Source organism: Strix aluco, chromosome 18 (assembly GCF_031877795.1).
Source record: "Strix aluco isolate bStrAlu1 chromosome 18, bStrAlu1.hap1, whole genome shotgun sequence".
Classification (NCBI taxonomy): domain Eukaryota; kingdom Metazoa; phylum Chordata; class Aves; order Strigiformes; family Strigidae; genus Strix; species Strix aluco.
The window spans coordinates 7319671-7337459 of record NC_133948.1 but is presented as its reverse complement, the minus strand read 5'-3'; the positions used below and the strand labels follow the sequence as shown (position 1 = coordinate 7337459).

Here is a 17789-nt window from a genome sequence, read left to right as displayed (position 1 = left end):
ATATCTAAACCCTAGTACCTGAACAATTTGCAGCTGCTCATAACATCTACTGTACCGCCAAACTTCTCCCAGGAGGCAGCTTTCCTCGTACTTCCTCTGTTGTCTAATTTTTAAATTACTGCAGTCATATGTATAGCTGAGATGGAGACCATACCTTTTTCTCTTTTGCAATGCGTTCTGCTCGGAGGGATGCAACTTGAATTGGAGGAAGTGGCTTATCATAGTTGATACCACTAGAAACAATGATAAAACAAAGCACACAATCATTAAAAATAAATAACTGAAAGTTAAAAAAGAAAAAAACACCTTTATGCAATTCTTAACTCCTTTAAGACAAAGAGTGCCCACCTTTCTGCAAGCACTGATGCATGCTTTGGATTCTTCTGGAAAGGATTCATGCCAAGTCTGAAATTGAGCGAAACTGTATTACTGGAGACAGAAAAAACTTAAAAGCAATATTTAATTTGACATGTTTTAGCAGATGACACTGCAGTTTTGGTGAAGTTTTCATGATATTCCCACCAGTACTGGAGCCTGCATACAGATAGACATTTTAAGAAAGACTCAGAGTAAATATGAATACAGAAAATTTACTGCAGGAATATACATAGAAAACAATGTACTACTAAACAGCATAGACATCAAAATGTTTACAATTCAGGCAAATGGAAAGTGTAGTTTATGAAGTAGATTTAAAAAAACAACTGAGTGCTCTTCTGCTTTTAATCAGACAGAACAAATTCATGCAGTGAGTAAAAGCTAACCCAAACACATGAAACATGAAGGTGTTCCAATAACACAAGGCCAGGACGCAAGGAAAGAGATCAAGAACAGAGGAACAAAACAGCGGTTTGAAACAGAGTGTAAAATAACTCTTGGTTGCAAGAACAATTCAGAACACAGTTTCCAGATCTGTGGTGACAGGGGGATCGAATGATCCCAGTTAAACTTACAGAGGTTTGATAGGTGGACTTCTTTTCCCTGCAATCATTTTCATCATCTCAAAATGATTAGTGTAAAGTTGCGTGTGGGTTGCACCCTCATCTTGAGCATAGATCTGATTGGTACGAAGTGGGCGACTGTTTTTAGTCTAAAAAATGAAAACAAACCAGCTTTCAATTGCGAACACACCCACGTGGTGTTTTGTCTACGTATAAACACATGGTGCGCTTGTAGATAATTTAAAAACGTACTCCAACATATCTATCACAGACTGGTTTCTGCCTCGTGTCACTGATAACTTACTGTTACACAAAACTCTATGGGAAATATATAAAGAAAGAGCAAAATAAGGAGCAGTTCTCACGGTCACACTGGCATCAGCACTTGGGGACATATAAAATGGCAAACTCTAATTTGAAAAAGAATATTTGTTTTAGTTTAGATTTTGCAAGTTTAATTCAGTACCCAAACCAAGAGCCCATTAGTTTATAGTTATGCATAGCGCACACATAATATAATAAAACCATCACTGCACTGCTCTCCCAACAAAGCTATGTTAACATCCAACACACCATGCCATTCTAACATTTGGCTTCTCCTAAGTAGAAACTGCCAGTCAGGGACAAACCTGCTTATTAGTCAGAGAATGGGACTACTGTCAGAAGGTCTAGATTCTCTACCCAGTTCTGCCACTAAATTGCTGTACGGTTTGGAAGAAGTTGTTTACAATCATGGAATTTATTTTTGTTTCTGTAGCGTACTATCATCCTCGTTTACTAAGAAGTGCTTCAAGCATTAAATTCACTATATATTTGTAATCCACTTAGACTCTAGCATGAAGTACATTCTTATAGATCTTAAGTACCATCATAATAATCAGGATAAGTTACGTGGTGGTTGTTAGGTGGAAAAATACCCACTACAGTTTAAGTGAAATCACAAACTTCTTTGCATGATTTAAAATTTATCTATCAAATCCAAAAGCTGAAGTCTGGTGTCAATCCACTGTATCAACAAAGAAAGGAAAATTAAATTTGGAATTTTAATTGATGTTTCAGAACTCAGGTAACACTCAACATGGATCTCATATGAATTATCTGCCCACCTCCATTGCTGCTAAATACCACAGTGTCTAGATTTGATTTTGAAAGAATACCAATGCACACCTTATAAATACTTTTTGTCTTCTTTTTAGGATTAGCTTCGTACATTAGCTGTAAAATAAGAAGGAAAGTTAGATGATCTTTTGTGGAAGATTTTGTTCAGGTGCTTTTTCTTTTCAAAGAAATCATATAAAATAAGTGGAAATCCTGATGAGGATAATTTTATAATCTTTTAAAAGTTATTTATTTACACTGTTGAAACATTTAACAAAAAACAAGTGTTTACGGAGATAAGGGAAAAAAAACTACAAACTTAAGGTAAAAAAAGACGCATCATTCTGTGTAAACTCACCTTTCCTTCTTCCCTTGGAATAATGACATTTTCGTATCTGTTTCGGCATTGTTTTGGTGAGCGATAGACTCTGCTGCATGAGTTAACAACATCACTAACAAGGTCCCAATTGGGAGTGTGTGCTGGCGATACAACAGCAAGATTTAAAGGAAGCTCCAGCAGCTGCTTCACTGCCTACAATAGATAAAGGTACAAAAGCTTCAGATGACAAATCATTCCAATCTTCCAAACCTACCCTTATCTACATGTGTCCACACACCGTTACTACAATGATACAGATAGCTCAGGGCTCAGGCGATGGGTTCACCTACATTCACAGAGAATAAATAAGCACAAAATGCTACTACACACACTGACATGCAAGAAAACACTTGGAGATGGGCGTAAGAGGCACAGAGAGCTGCCATTCAAGTGCTGCTCTCTTTTCAAAGGTGAGGAGAACCTTAGCTGCATTATCTAAAGTCCAGCCAGCACAACTAATCTGGAACATAATAGTAAGTGGTGTCTACAAGAAAAATAGGACTTAATTGTGAATTTTGTAGTTTAACCTTGAATTTATCCTTAGAGGAATACAAATGATAGGCAATCTGTTCTGAGTTATGTCAGCAAAATGCCAAACTAGCCATTAAAAATCAGAAATAACCTTGAAGAGATAAAGTGTGGAAAGAGCCATTTCTGAAATTAGAAGCTAAAATACAATAAATAATAACAACAGAAGGTGTGGGTATCATCTGACCTGCAGAAGTGCCCAGTCTTCACTGATCAACCACTCTGGATTATCCTGTCCAGCCTCAGTAGCTGGTTTGACAAGGGTCGGCAAAGGCTTTGCAAACTGCGTCTGTTGTTTCAACAAGATGTTTTTCTTTTGCTCTTTGCCCTCTCGGCGCATTTTCAACATTCCCGGAGTTGCTCGATCAAAAAGTGAACGAGGTGGAATAACTGTCTCTCCATGACGTTGCTTTTTCTTCCTACCTGCAGCTAAGACAAAAAAAAATAATTCTTGGTAAATAGCTACTACCATTCTTTGATTCCTCTGCTACTTACACCTGCAAAATGCTCCTACATGTGTACAGAGTATTCTCCACTCTTAAAAGCGTACTGTCAGCAACTAAACACAGATGGGTATAAAGTCATATCTGCCTTGTCCTAACTCACATAGTAGAATGCCTATTTTCTAAAATTGTCCTTCTAAAAACACCTACATGTCTAAATAGAAAGGCACACTGTAAGAACTGGGGCTTCCAGTGATTCTATTGCTTCAAGACCACATTGAGACAAGAATTTTCATCTCTTCAAACCTGCAAATTTTATCTTTACTGGACCAGGCATGTAGGAGGTATGAAAAATCCCCTGATTTTTTTTAGCTTTCAGCAGCAAATCTCAGAACAGTTCTGAACAAACACCTACCAGATGGATCTGTTTTGTGTCGTTTACGTTCCTTCCTGACATACACTGGAGGCAACTTTGATTCAGGAATAGGGGTGGTATCATACATCAGGCACATAACAGAATCAATGTAGATATCATTGTCATCCTGAGGTGGAGTGGGAGGAGTCCAAAGCTGCACAGAACAAAATGTGTAGTTACTGCAGTATTAATTCTCCACGGATCTTTATGTTTGAAAAAAATAAAAAGCCTGTTTAGGCTGCCTGGTGTTCCTTCTACTTACTGGCATTATTTCGGTTTGTCCATCTGGACCTTCATAGACATATTCCTACACAGCAAAAAGAGAATACAATTCAAATGAACCAACTGAGCCCTGAAGGAAAAGGTATTCTCAGAATAACTGTTAAGAAATACACTATTTAGAAAAACAAGACTAATCAGGAATTACTTTGTTGTACGCATCCTCCCGAGTGTAGGTTAGAAGTTCTTCTTCATCCTCCCAAAGCATTTTTTGCTCTTTTTCCTTTAATTCCTTCATGTGCTGGACTTCCCACACCTTCTTTGCAGTTTTCAATTCCATCTAGATGAAAGTTAGACTCCGTATAAAGTTCAGGTAGTAACAGACACAAAATTTATCAATTTGTATTTTTATGGACAAATTCCTTGAACTTTGACATTTTCAGGCACAGAAATCTTACAGCAATTTCTTAACAGATACTTTCATAATCACTTAGAAGAGATCTTTTTGTCTCTGTGGAGGGTCTTTAAACCCTCAAAATAAAGCAAACTCAGAATTTTAGTTAAACAACCAAGACAACCAGAACACAGCTCCTTTACCCAAATAAGCAGGCTCACTGAAATTAATTATTTTTTTTTCCCCACTATCAATGGAGCACAACAAATATTTGCTGAGTTGTGCTGAAGAATGTAACTCCCATTTTATAAAAAGAAATTAAGAACTGACACAGCTCTCTGTAAAGCATTCCAGTGCTCATATAGCATAGCAAGAGAAGATCACAGAAGTGCCTACCATGTATTCCATGTCATTGGAGAAATTTCCACTTCATATTGAAAATATAACCCTGTTTGTACATACTGTGACAGAATAACATGGAAAAGAAAGATTTGTTGTTTTACCTCATTCAACCGTGGCTCATTCTCATCAACTGAAACGTGGAAGAGCTCTAAATAATTCAAAGCATACTTCTCAATTGGAGTCAGCTGAGAGAACATATCAAGGAAAAAAAAAGTTAGTATTGAGGATAATAAAAGAAATTTTAACTGAAGTATAATGTATCAAAGCTCTCCTTAAAACTAATCTCCCTCTCTGATGGCTTAACAATCTTAAATCAGTAGGAGATCTCCCACCCATTTAATGGGACTATCAATCCCACAGACAACAAAATTGCTTTAAGGCCAGATTGCAAAGAAATTGAAATATTTGAACTAAACATTACTTTTTAACCAAATATTCACAGAAAGACATGGTACCTGATCCACAACAGCAACTAACTCCTGCAGCTGTGAGGGCTCTTCATTGTATTTTGACTCACAGAGCTCCGAGATTAAAGGTTCAATGCTTGACTCAGGACCTATCTCTTGTACACGATCATTTGACTCCTCATCCTCTTGTTCAATACTGTTGAGGGCCTTTCAGAAAGACATAATTTAAAAATAACGAAGACTTCAAAAATATGGAAAGAAACCCCATAAGGAGTTCACTGAAATCCAACACAAATTTCTGGAATAAGTTACTGCTGAGGCAAGAGAAACAATCCCCAGAAAGTACACAACTCAGCTGTGGGCTTTTGGATTTTTTGTTACAAGGAAAATTAAAAAAAAAAAAAAAACACAAAACAAAACATAAAACTACCAGGAAAAAGAGATTGACAGAATTTACCCGAATTAGAAAAGGCAGCTGTTTAATACTAATGTTGCACAGCTGTATCTTTAATGTATGTGTTAATAATTACCTCTATGAATGGTCTTGCAACTTTAGGTGAAATATTTTCTGCTGGAGATGGCTCTTGAGAAAGTACTACAAACTCTTCTGCTTTCACTCTAAATCCAGAATCCTCCATAGGAGAATGAACCTCAAACAATTCCTGAATCGTTTGCTTGGTAAGTAGAAGGGGAGAAAACAAAGAGAAGTACATTCAGTTTTCAGAACCATTCTGGTTTTTTATATAACTTTGAATTAGCTCAGGTTCAAGTGACCTTATAAACTATGTACGGGCTAAAGAAAAAATGAACTGCTATCTATTAGTTCTGGAAAATTCACCATTTTCTCTTCTGTAACTTTCTCCTGTAGGACTAGAGAGTAGAATAAAATGTTAATTTATAGGAAAACCAGAAATACACAGTGTCTCATCCTGCACCACCACACTGGGAGTGCCAGAAGGGGATGGACTAGCATCATCAGTACAGTCACTGTCTTCTGCATCTTCAGAGCAGTGATTAAGAGTCTATCTCACTAAATACCCAACCTTTATATTTCACATTTTTTAAGTTGTTGAAACCTTCATTCTTACAAGCTCTGCAGAATTTTGCAGCAGGGTGCAAGAAACCAGAAAATGTTAAGTCACATAGGTGATGCCTGTGCATCACTATGCGAGTAACATAACAAAAACAGATGGACAGTATTTGAGAGAATGTGGTCCTAACACCTAGAGTTCAAGTAATCATGAAATCTAATAAGCTTACCTATCAATTCTAGCCCAAACAGATTTCTACTAAACTGTTATTAAACACCCCAACACAGATGCTTGACTTTATTAAACACTGCAACACGGGTGTTTGAACGCATTGCGAATATTAACTTACCTGTGTTAAAAAGGCCATTGAATAGTCATTTCCCTGAGCAGCTACTTCTCTGATCAAGTCCTTTGTGCCATTTTTCAAAAGCTTCTCTTCTACAGAATTACCACTGACAAGCCTGGGAAAAAAAAGGAAAAAGAATAGAAATCTGATAAGTCATTTCCAAAGCTTTCAGAAACAAAAAGAAAATTGCCCTTAGAGAACAACACTGAACTCTTAAAATGTGGTGGTTTGTGGACTTTTCTTTTTATTTCTAGTACAGGCTCAGCACAAAACACATACTACCACCTCTACTTTAAAGCTTCCTTGTAACAATTAGTGTAATTAAAAAAAAAAAAAAAATCAAACATCACCTCACTTAGAAAATTTCATGTAAACTAACAGACAAAAAAACTATGCAGGTATGCCTCATTCATTACATGTGGCATTAAGAAAGACCACATTTTCATGTGATAAACTGGTATCTTTTTTACTGAAGCGAGATGAAGTTTTCAGCACTGTTTCCACTTTATTTCAGATCATACAGAGTAGGACTGTCTGAACTAACCTTACACTAAAGCATGATAAAGAGAGCTCGTTCATCTGTAACCATCACCTGTATATATGGATATCTTTACATCTCCCAATTCTGTCACACCATTCCTGAGCTTTTGCATCCATCACTGGGTTTAGATCATTGTCATAGAACACAACAGTGTCTGCCTCAACAAGATTGACTCCAGTGGAACGACTGTGAGAGGAAAGGATGGCGCAGAAAATGCGCTTGTCTCTGTTGAAAATTTTCATCAGCTCCTATGTAAATGGAATAAAAGCAAGGAGTAAATAAATCATACAGCAAAATAAAATCCCAAACCAAAGTCACTATAGCCTAAGAAAAAACAGACAAAAACAAGTCGAGTGTTTCAAAATGAGTAAGACACAAGGCAAATTTCCTTCCGCCACTGTAGCATATAAAAGCCTGAGCAGCATATATTGCTGTACCAGTGGACAATCGTTAGGGCAAACTTACCTGACGCTGTTCATGGTTAGCATATTCATCAATCCTCACAAACGTGAGGAAATGGAAATTCAGGAACAATTCCAGTATGTCCAACATCAGAATCATCTGTGACAAAATCAGCACACGGCGCCCTTCAGATTTCAACTTCTGAAGCAAGACAGCAAGAGCTTCTAATTTTCCTGTATTTCAAACAAGAAGACCAATAATGGTTTTATATAGACATTCCATTCCTGTAAAACGGGAAATTACTGAAATATTATCAGCAAATGTCCTCCTCTACCTGAGTCATACTGCACCAGCCGGAGGTCAGGGAACTGTAGCAAGTGAGGAGTTGTAATCTGTTGCAACTGATGCAAGTGAGGAGCTGCCTTCTGCTTAAGACTGTGCTTAAGGAGTTTCAATCTGTGACTATATGAAGGGGGAGGATTTGCTACATACAAACATGGGGGAGCAGCAACTGCAGCTGGCAATACGAAGAGGGCCCTGTGAAAAGCATCAAAACAAGGGAATATGAGTTTAAAATTTACATACAAAATGATCATCTGCAGTAATGATTTCAGCCTGTCAACCATGTAATTTTACACTATTATCTAACCACTTTGTTAAAGTGACTTAAGTGCTGCATAACTTCAAAGTGTTAACATGTTAACATTCTCCATCTCCCTTTGTTTTGTTTTGTTTTGTCTGCTTTGATGATAGCTTCTGTTAAGGTGTTTGCACTGTGACCATGTATTCAGTCACTGGAGCTCAAACACAAGAAACACCCATCATACCAACCTTACTAAAAGCAATTCAATAAAGTTTGAGTTCTTCTAATTGCATTTCATGCTTCTAGAAAACCGCAGCTATTGCTCTGCACACAATCCACTAAACATCAGCTTCAGCTAAACTAGCTTCTGCCTACATCTCTGTGTCTTAACTCTTGTTGGTTGGCTCTAAGAGGTACCTACTCAGAAATAAATCCAAAGCATAAGAATGTATGGTGATGTATAGTCAGCTGAATTTCGGCTTGAAACTAGGAATGAGGCACTGAAAACTCTTACTATAAAGATCCTAAAAGAAACAGAAGTGACTTATTTTTATGTTCATACTGCACTTCATTTACTGCTAAATAAATCAATCCAAACCAAACAAGCTGATGAACAGAAACAAGGTTTTAAAGTTTTTTTGAAAAGAAATGTTTAAGAAATAACTAAATGTGGTAAGGGCCTACAAGGCAGAGTCACCCATTACCTGTTAATAACATTCTTTAGAGATTCTTGTTGCCGAACCGAAGTCAGGATCATTTCTTGCAATGGGTTACTTGGACCTCCAGAGGCACTTGAAGAAAGGCAACAGTTCACAAAGCCAGCCCACCTCCACCTGTTGTCTTCACTGGAAGACAGCTGAGAGGGCTTTCTTTCACCAGTCAAAGAACAAACACTCAGCAAGTCTCTGCCATACATTGGGGCCCGTGAACAACGGCGCTCATTGCCAGAAAATATTCTGTCCAGGCGCTCCTTCAAAAGCCGGTTCTTTTCTTCATAAGTTTCCTTTGCCAAGAAAAGTTGAAAACAACATTTGCTGTTCATCACAATCACTTAGGAATTAGAGTTTCTTTAGAATGAAGCTATCAGGATCAGGATACTGTGTGCTCTATACCACCAACACCCTAGATTATGACAACTACTTAGACCAGTCACAAAAGGTGTAAATTTCAGATAAAATTTGATGACTACAGCTAAATTCCACTCATATTAATGAATCAATTCTATATTAGTTTAGTATCTTCTTGTTTTTAAAGTACGTTTTCATAGTTTTGGAAATAAAATTAATCATTTATATTTGGGACATTTCAATCAACACATTAATATTGATAAGGTGCAGATTCTTGAACAGTTTAACTTGACGTTTCCCTGTGCTTTACAGGTTGCTTTAGTATCTTTTCTAAAAACTTGTTAAAATTAGAAATCTATAAAAATTTGTCCAATTGCCTTTGTGTTCAAAACACACAGAAAATCTTATGATGCCTTTATTTATGTATTACTAATTACGACATATCACAGTTATAAGAACCTGTCTGCCATCATAGTACAAGAAAGCTGTTGGCTGCTTTTATACAATTTATTTTAAACTATGGATTACAGATGAAAATGCATCAGATATGCCAACCTGAAACACTGACAAAAGTTGCTTTTTTTACCTACTCAGTAACCATCAAACTTCCCAATTAATTCCAGCTTTGTAAATTATAGCTTCCAACTATTACATGGACTTGGTATCAATCCTGAAAAGTTATGTTTCCATAAGAAAATAAAAATTAAGTACCTGCGATTGTCCATGTGAGGGTGCTGGTTTTAACGCTGCTCCCATGTCACCAGATGACAAATTAGTAACTGCAGTTCTACCTGGAATACAAACTGAGGATAAACCTTGTGTTTATATATTTATTCTTCTGAAGATTGGTTTCATTTATTATTTTCAATAAGTAGACATTTCATAGCTGTAACACATCACAATTACAGACAAATTTTTAGTCTAAATGTCCACTGGGTACTGCAAATTTGTACTTTGTTACACATCAGATATCTGACAGATATTTACACCAACTGTCTTCACAAAAATCCAAGCTAGATCAATGGAATTTTACTTTGCTTTGCACAAAGACCTGCTGCATTAGTAGTTTGTTCAAAATGTCATGACTTGTGCAATAGGTATACCCTGAATCAGGAAAAGATTGTTCTAATTTATCTTAAACAAACCAAGATTTTTCAGAAAACATATGAATTCAGTGTATCTACAAATGGATGAAACTGTATGATGGAATCTCATAGTAGCATTCTTGTGAATTCGACTGCTAGCAGACACCTTCCCAGACAGCTAACTGCACTGTAAGAACATTACACACAAGTAAACTAATCGAAACTACAGTAATACCCTTCATGTACTAGCGGACTACAGACACTGCGTAGCAGTTATTTTCTTGATGGGATATACAGGTTTCTATCTCAGCCAGAATGCATTGCTCATCAGCACTGATTATTTCTACTAGACAAGCAGCACAGCCCTCCACTAATCACTATGAAACTGAATTTAGTGGCGAGTCAATATACCCATGAAGAACCACATTCAAGTTAACAAGCAGGTGTTAGCCCTTACATTAAGAATAATAGACTCCAAGGAGTATGGAGAGGTTTAAGTTTTACCCTTCTGCATTTTTATTACAAACAAGCTAATACAGACAGTGAGTATAAATCCATTTTTACTACACAGCTACACATGAGCCCAGCAATCATCCAAAGCAATGGAATTTATTTGGCATTTTACCCAAAATTCAGAAAGTCAGAATAAGTATTTTCAATATGCTTTACATCTTCCTCCAAAGATGAACAGTAAAAATAATGTTTTCTTTTATCACTTGGAAACAGTACTTTAGTTATTATTGCTTTTAACAGAGCTCTCTCTTAACCATCATGAGAGTAGTAAGATGCATAAGTTTTTGTAGAAATCTTACATCAATTTTCATTCTGAACTGTGGCCATATAAGGAGCACCTGTAATGTAATCAGAGCTGGAGGGTGAAACATTTGAGCCACAGATCTTCCAAACTATTACAGAAATCCTTTACCTCCCAACAACTAAGAGCCTGTTGAAGCTTTTTCTCCCCTTTTTATGATGAGATGTTTATTCTTCAGAAAGGCAAAATATGAACTTCAAGGGCACATTAATATATCAAAAAGGAGCAGTAAACAGTCTGTTCTGAGGGAATGGTTTATATCCAGAGAAATTTACAGCAGATGGCCACTTCCTGGGAACAAACTCCTAGCATTGCATTTATCATCATTTAACAACCTGCTGTTTTGTTGTAAATGCATCCTAGACAGCAATTTCTCTTACTGTTTTTTGATCAACATCTTGATTGTGTTTTTAAGCAAGGAACTGATCACTTTTGTAGCAAGGCACCAAACACCTAAGCAATATTTGCAGAAGGAAAGGGAAAACAGCGGCTTGATTAGATAAAGAAGCAAAGAAAATTAGATAAAAGCAAAATCAGTGTGGACATTCTCTGTCAGTATAAAAAATAATAACCCTGATCTTTCTTTAAAAAAAGTAACAAAGTATTTCAAACTCACTTCTTCCCACAAAAATCTGACCTAAGACACAACTGGTAAAAAAAATTCTATATATATTTAATACAGTTTCAAGCTCTCCCAAGTCTGTACTAAAAATTCTCTAGAACTCCAGTACACATCACACACAAATCAAAAGGATTTGCTTCATAGTTTACCTGCTTCTGAACTCAACTTACAGAACTATGATCTGTAACAATTTGGAGTTATATATCAATGTGATTTTAGTAATTGAATGTTTGGAGAGAGACAATTCTTCAGGCTAGAAAACCTACCTTGTTGTGTCACTGCTGTGGAAGTTGGGACACCTGCTTGATGCTGGTTTCCTAAAGCATTCAGAGCGTTCTGAACAGTTCCTGCTTGGGAAACTGTCTGCATGACAACCGGACCCTGAGGTCTCAAATACTGCTGACCAGGTGCTGAAACAATCTGAAGGACACTTCCTGCAATGGAGGATTTAAGAAAAATTAGGCTGGATAGAGTGAAAAAGAACAGTGTTCCCCAGCAAAAGATACTAACTGTTTCAAACTGTGTTAAATTTTCCCAGACAAGTTCATTACACCAATCTGATTTAAAGTTCCATAATATCCAATGGGAGGGAAACACCCAAGTCTTCATAGTTAAAGAGGAGTTTCACATCGTAGGGGTATCAGTCTAAGTCTAGGTATTTTATACAGAATTCAGAGGAAATCCAATCAACCAAAAAATCCCCACTGAGCATTCACTCCCGTTATTTTGTTGGCCGCAGAGAATCAAGATTTCCAGGTTCTCCTGAATTTGGCAACACACATACCACCAGCAAGGGAAATTTAAGGGCAAAATATACTGTAGGTAGAGCATTCAGGTCAGGGTAAGAGTTGGGTCAAAATTCAGAGACACACCAATCTTGAAGTATTATTTACACCATTTCAGAACAAACCAAGAATGTTCTCAGTTTTGTCTGTTTCTGCTCATCAGGGATTTTAGCTGAAATAATGCCTCACCTTACTTTAGCTGTATTGCAATCATGTGAAAACAAATTCAATACTAAAATCTTGAAATACAATACAGAAAAAGAAAGTAACCATGTCTTTCATTTGATAGACATTTATTTTTCAAAACAGAGCTACGCTGTTATCCCTTTCTCACACAGAAAACAGGTAGAGCAGAACAGTACAAGCAGCAAGGACAGAAAGATCTCCTTAACATACCGTAACAAGGAACGTGCTGCCTATATCAAAACATGAACATTCTAAATAATCAAAAATTCCCTGTTTTGAATGAAGTACCTTGTAACTGCAAGGGTTGCCCTGCAGTGAGCTGGCGAAGTTGACTATGTGATAAAGTGAACTTGTTCCCTTGGAACTGCAGAGTTACAGGGGTCTCTGGCTGAGCGATCCTGCCTTGTGCTCCTGCTATAGAAGCCAGCTGGGCTATTTTTACTACCTCACCACCTGTTAAGGAGGGAAACAGGCATTAAAAAAAACCAAAGTGGGAGGCGGGTTATTCAATATTCACAATTCTAAGTTTTGGTTAGTAAACTGGTGCGGAAGCGCCTTCCATGCATAATTATACTTAGTGCATCAAAAGTGTCATATAAAAGTTAAGCAGGTATTGCTTTCTATATTTGTTGGACAAACTGGAAAAAAGTGGATTGTTTAAAGGGTAAGAACATCAACATTTTAGGAGTTATCACTTTCATTAGCAAAAAAGTTAAGAGCTACCTGAAAACTCATGTGACACTTTGTAACAGACGAGTATAGACATTAAAGTGATTGTCACTGCCTTTTCAAGAGCATGAAGGAAGGTTTAAGGAAGAGAAAAATATTCACATGTGGCACTGTAAATACACACTTGAAATGGCCTGAAATTTGCTGATGAAACACGATTTACGTTAAGCAATCTGCACTTATACAAACCAAAAAGCTTTAAAGTGACAAGGACCAAGCTTTTTGTGCTTTAAATGCAGAAAGGTTAGAGGCATTTAGGCATTAAGTTTTATGATATTGAGAAAATATTGGCATGAAAGCTTTTGTAAAGGCAGTGCATTACCCCAGAGATAAAATTAATACATCAGTGCTCAGTACTCTATACACATGCTAATAGGCAGTGCACATACAACCTTAAAGCAAAGCCTCATTGCTTTTCTCTGCCTAACAGTTGCGACATTCCTCTCTGCAAGAGAGGCCTTTAGCAGATGGATTAGTGTTTAACATGAAAGGAATAATTAGGATAGAGCTAAAACATTTGGTCTGAAGGAAGTCTTGCCAGCAGAAGAAACATGCAGAAATAGGAGATTAAGTTGACACCGCTAATGTATGTCCACAGCAATTCTATTGTTTCTTATCCAATTTTCGATTTTCCTTGGTCATAAGCAACATACTGAGCAAGGCTAATCAGAAGAGTGAAAAAAAAACAACGATTCTGTACACATTTTAGGGTGCCTAGTAACTTAACCTCATTGTAGTACAAAGGTGGGAGAAACCTTGAAAGGGGAGGCCACTTACTAGGCAACCGTGCCTGGGCCTGAGAGGTCAGTACCAGCCTCTGAGGCAGCACACTCTGTTGGATGGTGTGCGAGGGGGCCTGTGGCTGGGCCTGGCCTAGCTGAGAGGCCTGCGCAGAGGTCTGGCCCCGCGGTTTCACAGGGTTGGCTGTGCTAGTTGCTGTGGTGAAGGTCGCTGCGGGCTGGTGTCTTGGAGCACTGGTGGAAGCCTGAGTTGTCTGAAACTGTGCTGCTGCGGCTGCAATCAATAAGGGTTGTTTGTGCAAGCTGTTAGAGGTTTTAACTCCACTCTTTTAAACAACCTGCATTAAAAAGAAACCTTCCAACAGGATATTAAAATGGCTACAGGAACGGCTTGTCCTTACAGACTGGGATTTCTATCCACACCTTTTACTCCATCCTATTTTTACAACATTATATATTTGGACAGCATTGTTTAAAGGTTAAATAAATACACAAAAGCACTGTAAATTCCCATCTTTGACAGAACATTACATATGATCAGGGTTTAAATACCAACTGTGCCATATTTACTCCATATGCTAACAGTTAGGTTACACAAAGCTTAGTTTTGCATTATACTGGCAGATCATACTGTAGAAACTAGTGGGGACATTTACTGGCAATTAGTCTGTTGGTATTTTTAGGCCATTAGTATTCTAGACCATTAAGCTAGAGGGAAAAGGAGTTCTATTAACAGACTAACTTGTATCCATCTACACAGAGGTTCAGGTAACCACCCTAGCGCTAACTCTCTTACCTTGATTTGAAGATACCGTAGCTATGGGTGATCTTCCTCGTACTTGGCCCTGTTGAGTTACTGTCGCTGTGGTCACCGTGCGTTGTACTTGAGTGCTTGGGAAAACTACAGTCCTGCCCTCAGGTTTCTGACCATACTGAACGGGTTGAAACAACCTGAAAAGAATACGGAAAGTCAAAGTCTATAGAAAGATCACAGTTTGGCCTTTAAAAGTAAACTCTATCACCCAAGGAAAGTATAAACTGATCACATCAGATGCTAATCTCTTTCTTGCAAATGGCTGAAGCTGGCAGAGTCATCACTTCAGAAAGCTTCACATCTGGACATTCTAAAGTTATTTTGCTAAGTCCAAGAAATAAGAAATCTTTCATTGCCATGCATCCAGTTTAGTGCAGGATGCATGAGAATTACAGCAAACAGCTTAAAGAGTCTAGCCTGATATCTGGAAAAAGAATGGGGCTCTCTTATCATTTCCAGAGAGATGTCAACACAACCACAGGTCATCAGGCAGCTCCTTTCCATCAGAAAAACAGTTCCACATTACTTTGAGATCACTACTTCACTAGGAGAAAAATGATCTTAAAAAATTTATTGCTATAAAACTTCATAAGCCTCATAACACTTCAAGCACAGCTAACACTGTAGGTCCAGCTTAGTCTTGAAGAATTATATCCAGGCTAATTTTGCAAAACAATACTCACTTGCCATAAACAAGGATCTCAAGAAAAAAATTAATCTGCCTGTGAAGTAAAACCTATGGGAAATCCATAAACAAACGTCAAATGGAGTTGTATGCCTCAAAAACCGATTCAAATAGAATCCCTATTTTCAAGGATAAACAAGAAAACAACAGAATAATAAAATGCAAAGTCAAGTCTGAGGTTTTGTGTGAATCACACTACCAGAGATGCAGACAGAACTCTGCAAACACAAAAACAGAACTACATTTTCCTCCTGCAATTCTAGCTTAAAAGGAGGGCAGTTGTACATACCTGCTTGGTTTGAGCTTCACTGGGTTGGGCCTAGCGGGTGGTGGAGGAGAGCTGTAGATTTCTTCAATCAGCTTTCTAGTAACCTTTTGTTTTGGCAACATTTGTGCTTCATAATGAGTCATTTGGTTTTCCATTCCAATGAGATCAAAGAGAGACAGGTCTGATTCCTAGAGATATTGTAAAATAACAGTTATTTTATGTGATGACCCATTTAAGTCCTCAATATGTTCTATGCTGAATTCACTAGATTTTACTTTTTATCTTGAAATAAATGCTGCACATTTAAAAAGTAAACTATCAATCATTAGCCCAAACTGTCTAGAAACCTTGGAAATACATCTTAAACTGACAGTCCCATTTTAAGCATCAGCATTGAAAGAAAAAGATTTGAAATCATTAGCCAGCTATGAAATTAAAGCAAGGCACACTTAACAATTCTTCATACACCATAATTTCTAAAGAATTAAGTAGAATTCTTTGAAGGGGTCTGTTAACTATCGAGCTCAAATGCCAAACTATAAAGGCATGCATGTAATTTAGGAGTAGAAAAATACGAAGGAAATAAGATCAACCAAAAAAGATCATCACATCTGCCCTGTTACTCATACTTCTCTCCAACGCAATTATCTCCTTTCATTACCTCAAAGAGGGGGAATGACTTCTTTAACGATAACACAAATAGTGGTACTTCAAATGGATTGACAGAAGTGTACTAATTTAGTCATTGAATCAGAGTGTTTACTCTTATGTGAAAAAGAGTAAGTCTTGCTCTCCTTTAGCTACTGAAAGCAGAAAGAAAATTACAGAATGCTGTAAATAAGCACTGTACTACCCAGAGTGTTTTCAGTGTTGGAAAATTCCTGCAAATGTGTATGACGAAAGCAAAGCTAATTTCTGTTTGACCAAGCAGTTCATGAAAAATTACTGATTACAAACCAGAGATGCAGCAAGTATGCACTTGGTAGGCACAGTTATGGAATAGTGAATTCCTTCTATTTATAAACTTCAGGTAGACTTATGATGTGTAAGAAAACAATATTAAGTACTGAAATTCCACAAGAGCACTAAGAGAGAAAAAAACAGTTTACTTTTCTACTCACCTTCCAAATATCCCTTTCCAGGGCACTCAGTACCAGAGACGCAGTTCTGTATTCCAGTGTTTCTGATACATAAGAGGTACTTGAAAGCCGGGGGTTTATCAGATCAGGATGATTACAAATCCGTTGCAGCTGCATCAGGACATGCAGGACACTGATGAAGTGTCCACTTTTGAGGGCTTCTTGGGTTCTACCAAATAATTTATGAGGAAATACATTAATTTAAGTACAGCTTTTACTGACATGTCCCTAAATCAGGAAAGGTGAGAATGTGCAATGCAGTATGTTACGCAAAAGTCTTCAAACAAGCTTAGATTTTACCCAGGTCTTTCTAGAGAATTTCAAGTAGCGCTGTATCAAACGTAAATTTGGAAACCTGAAACAAAGGACCAGTGCTATGTTGCAGTCAAATATGACTTAACCAGCCCCCTATCCTCTACCTGCTTCGTTTCTGTTTCATCCCTGCACCTATCAATAACCACTTGATATCACAGCACAGGTAAATGGGTGGGCGCAAGGAGAAACACTTTGGGCTTTAAGAAATAAAGAACCACTCATTAGAGACAAATCTTAAAACAAAATACGAGCAAATCTGACCATTACAACTTAATTTTTAGGTTCCAGATGTAAATGCATGCCCATAGCATCACCTGCTTGTAAATTTAGTTTACAATGTAATCACATGCTATTCACTGGTCATAATGGAAAATTTCAGAAAAAACACTAAAACGCTTCCAACTGTGACAA

The 17789-nt window shown here is 37.3% G+C and overlaps 1 protein-coding gene across 15 annotated transcripts in view; it reads right to left on the bottom strand.

Annotated features, from left to right (window-relative positions):
- The window catches only part of LOC141931862 (E1A-binding protein p400-like), a 52997-nt gene that overhangs the window by 11162 nt on the left and 24046 nt on the right, over window positions 1-17789 (bottom strand). For 7 of the 15 annotated variants that reach the window (XR_012625677.1, XM_074844537.1, XM_074844539.1 and 4 more), the window contains 24 exons: window positions 17046-17232; window positions 15946-16112; window positions 14954-15108; window positions 14195-14431; window positions 12977-13141; window positions 11984-12151; window positions 9908-9999; window positions 8834-9132; window positions 7881-8083; window positions 7610-7779; window positions 7196-7392; window positions 6607-6718; window positions 5757-5900; window positions 5275-5433; window positions 4921-5004; window positions 4232-4363; window positions 4067-4111; window positions 3805-3958; window positions 3134-3375; window positions 2398-2571; window positions 2109-2156; window positions 954-1090; window positions 349-405; window positions 155-233 (listed from right to left, as the gene is read on the bottom strand). Coding sequence is in view for 14 of the 15 variants with exons in the window: in XM_074844537.1 (XP_074700638.1) it covers window positions 155-233; window positions 349-405; window positions 954-1090; window positions 2109-2156; window positions 2398-2571; window positions 3134-3375; window positions 3805-3958; window positions 4067-4111; window positions 4232-4363; window positions 4921-5004; window positions 5275-5433; window positions 5757-5900; window positions 6607-6718; window positions 7196-7392; window positions 7610-7779; window positions 7881-8083; window positions 8834-9132; window positions 9908-9999; window positions 11984-12151; window positions 12977-13141; window positions 14195-14431; window positions 14954-15108; window positions 15946-16112; window positions 17046-17232 (3607 nt within the window). In the remaining variant the exon portion in view is untranslated. The remainder of the gene's footprint in view (window positions 1-154; window positions 234-348; window positions 406-953; window positions 1091-2108; window positions 2157-2397; window positions 2572-3133; window positions 3376-3804; window positions 3959-4066; window positions 4112-4231; window positions 4364-4920; window positions 5005-5274; window positions 5434-5756; window positions 5901-6606; window positions 6719-7195; window positions 7393-7609; window positions 7780-7880; window positions 8084-8833; window positions 9133-9907; window positions 10000-11983; window positions 12152-12976; window positions 13142-14194; window positions 14432-14953; window positions 15109-15945; window positions 16113-17045; window positions 17233-17789) is intronic. The other 8 variants (XM_074844542.1, XM_074844548.1, XM_074844552.1 and 5 more) reach the window with 4 other exon arrangements.